The sequence below is a fragment of the Azolla caroliniana genome, unplaced genomic scaffold, assembly GCF_043228905.1.
Source record: "Azolla caroliniana isolate FFs.n. ecotype wild unplaced genomic scaffold, voAzoCaro1.0.p SCAF_12, whole genome shotgun sequence".
Lineage (NCBI taxonomy): Eukaryota > Viridiplantae > Streptophyta > Polypodiopsida > Salviniales > Salviniaceae > Azolla > Azolla caroliniana.
Window position 1 is genome coordinate 18,115,575 of NW_028230447.1, and position 11,720 is coordinate 18,127,294.

The 11,720-nt window shown below is 41.8% G+C and overlaps 1 protein-coding gene across 1 annotated transcript; it reads right to left on the reverse strand.

Annotated features, from left to right (window-relative positions):
• Positions 1-3,413: 3,413 nt before the first annotated feature.
• On the reverse strand, positions 3,414-4,787 carry LOC147857325 (uncharacterized). The gene has a single exon (XM_087328149.1). It carries the CDS (start codon positions 4,785-4,787, stop codon positions 3,414-3,416), a length of 1,374 nt encoding a protein of 457 aa, XP_087184275.1.
• Positions 4,788-11,720: the final 6,933 nt, after the last annotated feature.

The window sequence follows — 11,720 nt, forward strand, 5'->3', positions numbered from 1 at the left end:
TTGAATCTTTACTTGCCCTCCTTGTATATGTAAATATGTATATATATTTATATATTTATTTATCTAGTCGCCGGACGCCGGTTCGACGGATACCGTCGTCGGATGTCGTCGGTTACCGGTGCCTCGCCGGATGCCGTCGCCGGATGCCGTCGGTTACCGGTGCCGGATGCCGTCGGTTACCGGTGCCGGATGCCTCCGACGGCATCACCCTTTACGAGTAGCTAGCCCACCTCCACTCTTAGTTCAAGTTGCCTTGAACTCTCTATGCTCCACACATAGACACAAAGATAACATCTTTTGCTCCACCTTATATATGATGAGAGCTGTATTTGTCGTGCCTATGTGGGATATCTCACAATTTTCTCTTTTCCTTTTACAAACTTTATACCCTCATATCTTGACATTTAGTTGTCCGTTTCTCGTGTAATAAAGTGCATTCGAAACCTCCATCATTTTGTACTTAGATATTAAATCTATTTAAAATGTTATCTTCACAATTATTGTACTATGTGATTCATACTCGATTTTGTACGTTTTATGGGATTTTCACACTATTGCCGAAAATCTTCACGACAGCGTCGACCGCTTTGACGAACAGCAGTACCCGGCTCGTATCAAGCACAGTCCGGTTCAGCACCGACAACCGCGCGAACCGCGTTTCGAATTCCTAGAGGAGCGCCAATGCGCTCCTCCCCTTTCTAGGGCTTTCAACCCATGCCATGAAGTCCCGCTTCGACAATCGAAGGAAGTCGTCGAACCCATACTTTTCGAGGAGCCGCTCCCCGAAAAATTCCCACGTTTGGCATCCCGCCAGGACCTCAAGCACCTCTGCATGGATGCTCAGCGTCACCACTTGAGGGAATCCGGATAGCTGCCTGTCTTCAGGGATGTCTCTCATGATCATCTCGGCCCAGTAGGCCTCCAAATAGCTAATAGCGTTCTTACCACCAAATCGGCCTATGGTGCCGACGATCGATTCTATGGCTCTGTCGAGGGTACTTGCTCCCTCACAAGCGCTCACTAGCCGATCAACGGCTATTGCCATAGCTTCAACAAGCTCAGATCCCCTCATATTCAACTTAGTTGCCGCCTCCTTCACGTCGGGTTCACCAAATATGTCGTGTTACTACGCTTTCGCGGGTGAAAGAGAAGGGACCGCGAGGGCCCTAAACCAAGGAGCGTGAGAGAGGAGAGAGAGAGGGTTTTGCTGAACACAGTGAAAGAGAGAGAGAGAGAAAACAGAACAATTCGATTATAACACCAAAAATGATTACAACCGGCACACCGACAACGGACCCAACACGGGAATCCACCCACACACACACATGCGTCACACGCCAAGCACAGAAACGCGAAGGGAGAGCCTCTGATGGAAGCACACGGGCTGTCCACGAAGCAGAGGCGACAATCTCCAAAACTTGCAGAGAATGACAACCGAAGGAGGAGAGAGGGAGCTCGGTACTCGGTTTGGCAGCACTTCGTCCTCGCTAACGCACGACGCTCCTGTTCTTCCTTCTCTTCTTCCTTATATAGGTCGTTGGGGAGAGTCCGTTCTCCTTCAGTCACAGTCACATTACTTTATTCTCTGTCCCTTCGGGCAGAGATATACATCGAATCCCTAATAAATGTGTCGCACATAGTATATTTACATCAGCCGCCCGACACATAGTTGTGTACAAGTTATCAATTCACACACCCACACATGGAAGGGCCGGTTCATGCATGGTTTCTCTCGTTACCCCCTAGGGACGGTTTTCTCCACGACATCTATATTCCCGGTTTGAACCTTTGACTTCAAAATTGAGATAGAAGACACCTTGCCAACGACATAACTAGAACTTATTAATTATTATTGATTGCATACATTGTCCCCCTTTTGTTTCCCTTTCTCTCCTTCTTATATAGATGCCCCCATGCATATGTGCATGTGAGGGTGTAGTACATGCATACAATACATGAGATGCATGCGATGCATGATCGCCATTTGACGATCATGCATCACATGTGATGCATGATGACCATGTACCTTATCTAAGCTCTCATGTACAAATAGTTTCGTGTGAAAAAGTACAATGAACAATAATAACTTTCAAATAAAACAACCTAGTCTAATGGTATGTCTATTGCCTCCTATCTTGGAGGTGTAAGGTTCAAAACCTTTACTTGCACCTCATTGTATGCTTTAGGCTTATTATATATATATATGTGTGTGTGTGTGTGTGTGTGTGTGTGTAATGAACACCTAAACGCACATCACAAGTGCACATTAACCATCACCCCTTCCATACATGTGCATATTGCACCTTCTCGATTTTACTCGCTCCATGTGATTTTCACACTGTTGCCAAAAATCTTCACGACATCCACCCCCACCAAACCGCACGTCCTCCGGTAGTGCCAAGAAGAGAATGTGAGATTTCGGCTACGGTGTGAGATTCTTCCACGTCCTCGTTGACCTCGCTCATGTTTGGGGGTTTTACCTTACTATCTTCATTGTTGAGATTATCGTGTTCGGTACCCTCACCTTGTCTTTTCTTGAAGATCTTTAGTCTTTTTCCCGCAATCGGTATGGCCAGGCTTGATCCGTCTAGCTCCACATATGATATGAACCACCTTCTTGCAAACTTTCTTGTCGTCTTATGTTGGTTGTCAAAGCTATTGTTGCAGACCAATACCCAACCTTCTCCTTCGATCTTCTTGGGGTGTTGACGATGTGTCTTCTCAAATTGAATCTAAAAACTAGGTGCTTCTTCTAATTAGCCAATCCTTTTCTTTGAGATGGGAGATAGAAATGTTGGCAATACAACCTCCTTTGTTTAGTTGAACATCCCACCATCTTGATGCATCTTTTCCTTCCTTCTTGTGTGTTGTCTTTATAATCACTTCTTTCCTTTCTTCTTTACAAGTAATAACCATCCATTTTACCACAACCTCATCTTCTTCGATAACAACCTCAATGTTAGTTATACTTACATCATCATTATAATAATCCTTTGAGTTGACGACATCTTTGATCACCGAATCTTTTTTTACAAGATAAGCATCATATTCAATATCATCTACCCTAAAATTATCCTTCCCAAACACACTCACAACACCAACATTATCGTTATACATATCCCAAACCATAGTATGAACCATGCGTACCATTCGTGCATTCGTGTTCGAGAATGATTCAATCATTCGAGAAGGGTAAACACCCTCGAAGATTGATAAATACCATACTTTTGGTTAAATTATTTACTATAAGATAAATATTTTTTCAAGGTAAATATTTTTTTTAAAATTGCAAAAATAAACACATTACCTTCTTAATAACAATATGCATTTTTTCGTAAATTCTAATAACAACTATCCAAAATGCCTACTCTTCAAAAAAATTCTCAATGAGGTGTTAATCAAAATGAACATTCCTAATCTTCATTCAAGGTGATATCATCATCATCAAAATCATCATCCTCATCTTGTGCATTCTCATCAATATAAGCCATCACATTGGTGAAGCTCTCATTTTCATCAACTTCTTGTGCTTCTTGTTCACTTTGCAACACTAATAACCGTTCTTCATCATTTTCTTTCTCAATCATTTCAATAGTAATCTCAATAGGATTGAAACCTCTTTCTTTAATCTTCTTAAGAATACGAAGATTTGTGTGCAAAAAAACCAATTTTTGCACATGTTTTGAACTCAATCTATTTCTCCTTTTAGTATGTATTAATGAAAATGTACTCCAATTCCTTTCACAAGACGATGCACTTGTACCTTGAGATAATATTCTAATTGCAAGTTTCATCAAATTGGGAGTGCTTGCCCCAAAAGTTTCCCACCATTTGATTGGTGTGCTTAATCGATTAGCATCCTTTGCAAATGGAACTTGAAACAAATCTGATGCTTGTTTTCTATATGCATAAAACTCATCTATCAAAGCATTTTGTAAAACTATATTACCACTAGCATAAAGCATGACTATTTTCATCCACCCCATTTGTAAATCATGATCCATTTCTTGACCATTTGCTGTCCATAATGGATGTAAGACATATCCAGCTGCATGCAATGGTGATTCCAACATTGTTAGTCTATGTATGCAACACTCTTTTATTTCATCAAGCTTCATATGATCAATTTCTGTCATATTGTTTATATCAATCAACATTTGTTGTTTAAATTGATAAATCAATCCCATTGTAGCACCTTCCCTATCAGCCAAACGAAGAAGCTTTAAAACTGGTTTGCATACCTTCACAATCATCTTTACATCTGCCCAAAAGTTAGCATCCAATACAATTGAAACCATCTCTTCCGCTTTCTTTGTTTTGGCACCATTCCAATTGCACCATTGTTCACTAACCACTATTCTTCTCAAACCACCATATACTTTATCATCCAACAAATTTGATAACACAATAAAACTATAAGAAAACCTAGTCGTAGAAGGCTTAAGCAAGTCTTTTCCACTAAACTTGTGAAACATGGCCAAAGCATATTGTTTTCTAGTTATGAAACCACTAATCTTCATAGCTGATCGCAAAATGGCATCAATCCAAGCACATTTGGCTATATCCTCCAACAACAAATCAACGCAATAACAAGTGCATCTAGTGTAAATAATAGATGGCCCCTCCTTTTCTATCATATGTTCCGCAACCACACAATTTGCAGTATTATCCATACAAACTTGAACTACATTTGATGGTCCAACTTCAAGAATAGCATCCTTCAAAATTTTAAATATGTATTCGCCCGTCTTGACATGACCACTTGCATCTATCGATTTCAAAAACATTGTGCCATGTAGTGAAGAAGCTAAAACATTAATAATTGGTCTATTTCTAGTGTCTGACCAACTATCACTAACAATAGTGCATCCATATGTCTTCCAACATTATAAGATCATGCTCAACATTTACAACTTCTCCATTAAGATATTTCTTATGCAATTGATAAGCAGAAGGTGCTTTAAACGAAGGACCCACTTTCGAAACAACCATAAGCATATCATGGAAAAATGAGCTTTCCACTTTCCGATGTGCAATATTTTCCGCAGAAAAAAATCTTGCAACAGCCTCTTCAGCCTGTTTCCTCAATGCCAATTCAAAAGACATTGGGAGTGAACCACTCGCCTCTATTTTTTGCTTTTTCGTAGCCATTTTATTCATTAAAATGGAACTAGAAATAGAGGCATCTGTAGACATATCTGCATCAACATTAACACTAGTATTACCATTTACATTTGTTTGTACATCTGAATTCAAGTGATCATTTCCATGACACATTGCATTTCTTAACGGACTCCTCACAATATCACTTGCTTTTGTGCATTTTTCTACACCTTGTCATCTTATTCCCAATATATGGGCCCTAATTCGATGAGGGCCACCAACAAAGACATGATTACAATATTTGCATTTCATCAAATGCGTTCCTTTTGCATTCTTTACTTGAATTACAACATGTTCCCACCCCAGGCCTTTTTGTATAACCATTAGTTCCTAAATTACTGTAAAACGTAAATATCAAAATTTCATCACTTCATCTCAGAAATTTCAGAAATTTCATTTTAGAAATTTAAACCCTAATACCTATTATTAAACCTAATTATACTTGAATGTCGTGAGTCGTTGGTATGCACTGTGCAAATCATTCGAGGCTAGGTGGGAGAGGAGAGGAGAGTGTAACGTTATGTGTAGAGGAGAAGGGGGAAAAAACAAAAAAAAATGAAAAAATGAAAAAAAAAATGAAAAAAAACAACACACAAAATTTTTAATATCATTCGTGTTTGTTTTCCAATGTAGAGAAACGAATGATATGGCTGAAGTACACGAATTTTACGTACTATGTCCCAAACCATCATAGCATTTTCTAGATTATCCTCAATATTATCAACCTTAATCCCATCCTTCCCATACATGCTCACAACATCAACATCATCATTATACACATCCCAGATAACATTTCCTAGATTTTCCTTGCTTATACTCATGTGATCATTATGTAACCCCACATCCACATGGACATATTTTTGCAGAACATCCCCATCATCACAAGTACCTATTCTATTTTCATAATGGATATCCTCATGAATGTCACCATTTGATCTAGTGAAACTCTTATAAAATCTATCACGAAGAAAACCAAGGCAACCTAAAACACATGATTTCTCTTCGTCACTCTCACCCTCATCATTACCCCTATCATAACCATATCCACAGAAAGTGCACAACTTTCTATCATCATAACCCTCATTATTCTCATGGCACTCACTCTCACCATCAATAATGCATTCTCCCTTACTATCATCAAGCCCTAAATAGTGTGTTTCATTTCTATCATCATCGTCATCATATTTAAATGTAAAGTTTTTCGTCTTTTTCTAACTCCTCTTGTTTGTGGCTCTTATTAAACCTATCATACTTGTCATCAAAATTTAAATCATGAGAGTTTCGATCCCAACCTTTCTCACCATCATGGCTTCCGTCGAGTGCTTTTTCATTAGCACAACCATGAAGAGCTCGACATTGATTTCTCCTCTTGTGTTTATAGTAATCTTTGTCACGATCATAACTTTGTAGAGCTCGAGCACTTTTTGTGAGTTTGTAATGATCTTTGTCTTTGTCATAATCGTGTAGATCTTGATCTTTCTCTTCAAGCCCACGTTCTTTGTCTGATGTCTCTTCACGATTGCATCCCCAAGTATCTTGGTCTTTCCCCTTGAGCCCACGTTCTTCATCACATGTTTCTTCACGACTACATCCTTGAGTATCTTGGTCATTCCCCTCGAATGTATGTTCTTCATTCCATGTCTCTTCATGATCACATCCTTCTTCAGTGCATATCTCTCTTCTCTTGCGTTTGCAATGATCTTCATGACGACAATCATAATCTCTCCCTTCAAGATTGCGTTCTTTGTCACATGTTTCTCCTTTGTCGAGTTTGCAATGATCCTCGTAACGACCATAGGCATGTCGATGTCGATCTCTCTCTTCGAAACCTTCTTCTTCATTGAATGCCTCTTCACGATCACTGTGAACATATCCATGTCTCTTGTCAAGCCCATGTTCTTCATCGCGTCTCTCTTCACAACCGCATCCTTGAATATCTTGATCTTTTCTTACAAGCCCACATTCTTTGTTGAATGTCTCTTCATGATAGTAATCACGAATATCTCGATCATCTTCATCTTCATCATTGTTGAGAAGCCCATGAAAAGGTTGACGTCCGATTCTGGACGTCATAACTGCTTCATACCAATCCGGAACTTCTTGATATAATCTTTCGACTTCCCTTGCCAACTTGAGATAATCCATCGCTCTATCCTTATCATCCTGCAACATCATTTCAATGGACTTCCTTATAAATGGAAGCATTATCAGTCTCGGCCCACCTTCTCTTCTTATAGACTCTTCTAAGTCATAAGCATCCAAGACCGCATCCATCATTCGTGATGCCTCCATTACCACCTTGTGTTTTTGACGTCGGGTTCACCAAATAGATGTCGCGTGGTGCATGACACACGTGCCAAACGTCGAGATGTACGCGTCACAAGCGCGGACAAGCACCGGGCCTCTATCCGCTAGTGGTTATGGAGGATTGATGATGGGATCATTCAAGATAATGGAACTGCAGAAGGACTAGTAAAATCGAGAAGTATTAAAGATAAATTGATAGATAGATACAGGTGGGAATTCCTATTCCCGGTTTGAACCTTTGAAGTTTCAAAATTGAGATAGAAGACACCTTGCCAACGACATAACTAGAACTTATTAATTATTATTGATTGCATATATTGTCCCCCTTTTCTTTCCCCTTCTCTCCTTCTTATATAGATGCCCCCATGCATATGTGCATGTGAGGGTGTAGTACATGCATACAATGCATGATGACCATGTACCTTATCTAAGCTCTCTTGTACAAATAGTTTCGTGTGAAAAAGTACAATGAACAATAATAACTTTTAAATAAAACAACCTAGTCTAATGGTATGTCTATTGCCTCCTATCTTGGAGGTTTAAGGTTCAAAACCTTTACTTGCACCTCATTGTATGCGTTAGGCTTATTATATATATGTGTGTGTGTGTGTGTGTGTGTGTGTGTAATGAACACACATCACACGTGCACATTAACCATCACCCCTTCCATACATGTGCATATTGCACCTTCTCAATTTTCCTCGTTCCATGTTATTTTCACACCGTTGCTGAAAATCTTCACGACAACGGATCAAGGTTGGCCATACCCATTGCGGGAAAAAGAGTAAAGATTTTCAAGAAAAGACAAGACGAGGATCCTGACCTTGATCACCTCGACGATAAAGATAGTAGGACCGAACCTACAGACTTGAATTATGTGAATGAGGACATGGAAGAATCTGATTAATCACCATAGCTGAAATCTCACAATCTCTCTTCTTGGCACGTACTGAAGGACGTGCGGTTTGGTGGGGGTAGATATCGTGAAGATTTTCGGCAACGGTGTGAAAATTGCATGGAATGTACAAAATCGAGTGTGGTTCTTCACACACAATAAGAAACAATAATAGTGAAGATACTATTTTAGATTAGTTTAATATCTTGGTACGAAAAGATGGATGTCTTCAAGAGCTTCTGAATATACTTTACTACATTTAAAACGGACAACTAAATGTCAAGTTATGTGAATGTGAAGTTTGAGAAGATTTTAACACAGTGAGTTGCGAGCTTTTATTTTTCTTCTCCCTTCTCTGTTCTTCAAGGAAAATGAAAAACGGAATGTTGTGTGGTGTACTATGATGGCTGGCAGCGGGTTGAAGAACCTCCAACGCTCTGATACCAAATGTTGGGGGCAAGGCCGTCAATGTTGAAGAGCAGACAACGTTTGTGATGGTGAAGAACCTGCGTATGCGAGTTAACACTAGATACAGAGAGAGAGAGAGAGAGAGAGAGAGAGAGAGAGAGAGAGAGAGAGAGAGAGAGAGAGAGAGAGAGAGAGGCACAAAGAAATAGGATTTTATTTCTCAATAGCAACAATTGCAAGAATTACAACCAGCCACAACTAACAGGTTACAAAGTCACTTTATATAGTGACTGTCCTAGAGCAACTGCCCTTTGTGCTATTTACAGAAATAGCCCGAACTTGGGTTGTCCAAGGGGACAGTGTGAATACGACCATTATATACTCGTATTCGACCTTCCCCCATAATGGGCGTATACATGGGTTATCTAAATAATTACAGGTATATATACAAGGTTTATCGAACAAATCGGTTTTGTCAGAGTCGGCAAGATCCGAAGACAGAAGACCGAACCGGTCGGGTCGGAAGAGCTGAAGCCGATCCTCAGAGAACTGATGTCGGTGGTTCGAAATCGTCCTGTGTTGTGTGTCCGACTTTAACCGGACCGATTTTTCGTTACGCCCATCTGGTGCCGGAGGGACCGGAAACGATCTGCCGAAAGACACTTGGTCATTCCATCTGCGACATTATCGGTTGTGGATATCTTCTGTAGACCGATTTTCCCTGAAATGACGCAGTCCCGAACGAAGTGATATCGAACGTTGATATGCTTGGAGGCGTTGTGGTGAACCGGGTTTTTTGTCAAAGCAACAACACCCTGATTGTCGTTGTAGACAACTGGAGCCGAGTCGGACTCGACCTGTCGAAATGTGTGCGCCAGCCGACCGAGCCATAAGGCTTCTTTTGCCGCGTCGGATGGAGCTACATATTCCACTTCGGTCGTTGAGGTGGCTGTGCACTCCTGAAGTTTCGACTTCCACGAGATTGCTCCATTGCCGAATTTGAAACAGTATCCGGTTGTTTATTTCCGACTCTCCACACAGCTGGCGAAGTCCGAGTTGGTGTAACCGACTATGCCTGAGGTTGAGTTTGGGCCGAAGAGAATGTCGTGGTCTTTTGTGCAAGCTAGATATTTGAACACATGCTTGACTGTGTTCCAGTGCAATCGGCCGGGGTTGTGCATGAATCTGTTGACGACTCCTACGATGTGAGAAATATCAGGCTATGTCGTGACCATCGCGTACATAAGGGAGCCGACTGCTGGTGCATACGGTACCGACTTCATATCTTCCCCCTCCGGACCGGATGTCGGGCAGTCTCGTTGAGACAGCCGAAGGTTAATGGGGAGCGGGGTTGAAGCAGACATGGCCGAGTGCATGTTGAAGCGTTCCAAGACATGTCCGATGTAATCAATTTGAGACAAGAAAAGTTGTCGTTGATCGCGATGCCGACTAATCTTCATACCAAGTATTTGTCTTGCCGGACTAAGGTCCTTCATGGCAAACTTCAACCGTAGTTTTCGAATGAGTTCGGGGAGCTCTCCGGCATGCCGGCCGGAGAGGAGCATGTCGTCCACGTAGATGATGAGGAAGACGGGAGACTCGTCTTGAGCTGTTTTGGTAAAGAGACAGTGGTCCTCATTGCTCTTTGAGAAGCCGACCGATTGGATGAAGTCGTCGAACTTCTTGTACCATTGTCGGGGTGCTTGTTTCAGGCTATAGAGCCTTTTCCTGAGTCGGCAGACTAGATGTTCCTGGCCGGATGCCACAAAGCCTTTCGGCTGCTCCATATAGATTTCCTCCTGTAGGTCACCGTGGAGGAAGGCCGTTTTTACATCTAGCTGAATCAACTCCAAGTTTTCGGCGGCCACGACGCCGAGCATGAAACGAAGGGTCGTCATTTTCACCACTGGTGAAAAGATCTCGTCGAAGTCGACGCCATATTCTTGTCGGAATCACTTCGCAACTAATCTGGCCTTGTACTTTGGGTTGGTCGAGTCGGACGTCTCTTTTAGTCGATAGACCCACTTACATAGAAGAGCACGTTGATTCTTCGATAATTCGACTAAGTCCCATGTCTTGTTTGCCCGAATGGAGTTCATTTCCAATTCCATCGGCAGATGCCATGTGGCTGAATCGGCAGATGCTGATGCTTCTTTGTAAGATGTCGGTTCGCCGGCATCGGTAAAGAAAATCCTGGGAGAGTACCTCTCCGGAGGTTGCGACAGTCTCTCGGATCTGTGAGGTATGACTGGACTAGTCGCGCCGGGTGTCAATGTCGGATGGTCGGGAGCCGAGCCATTCGACTATGCTGAATCAGTGGATTCAGGACGAGAGGTGTCGGTTACCCGTGAAACCGATCTGGTGTTGTGGGCTGGGCCTTCATGAAGGGTTGGCACTTCGGACAATATTACCCTTCGGACTTCAATAGGCCTTTTGGCCGTTTTATGCATAGCCGACTCATTGAACACGGCGTCCGAACTTCGGATGATTTGTATGTGCTCGGGGTCCCAGAGTCGGTATCCGATCTTGCCGTCGGGTCCATATCCAAGGAAAACACATTTCCTTGATCTTGGTAACTTTGAGTTTCCGGCGATCGTCTTTCGGTATGAGGGTGTATGCCTCGCAACCGAAGATCCTCAGCTTGTCATTATTCGGCTTACTGCCGGTCCATACTTCCTGAGGTATTTGAAGTCCTAGAGGTCTACTTGGTGACATATTTATTATGTGTACTACCGTAAGTAGAGCCTCCGCCCAGAAGCCATTCGATAGTTTGGAGTGTTGGAGCATGGATACTATGCATTCTTGAATCGTCTGATTCATGTGTTTTGCAATTCAGTTCTGCTCTAGAACATAGGGTGTCGTATATTCATGTCGAATGCCGCGTTCCCGGCAAAATTTGACGAATTCGTCAGACTTGAATTCTTGTCCATTATCGGTTCGAAGACAT

What these genes read in the sequence shown, in the direction of transcription:
- LOC147857325 (XM_087328149.1), bottom strand. Translation starts at nt 4,787, where the DNA reads ATGTTTTTGAAATCGATAGATGCAAGTGGTCATGTCAAGACGGGCGAA.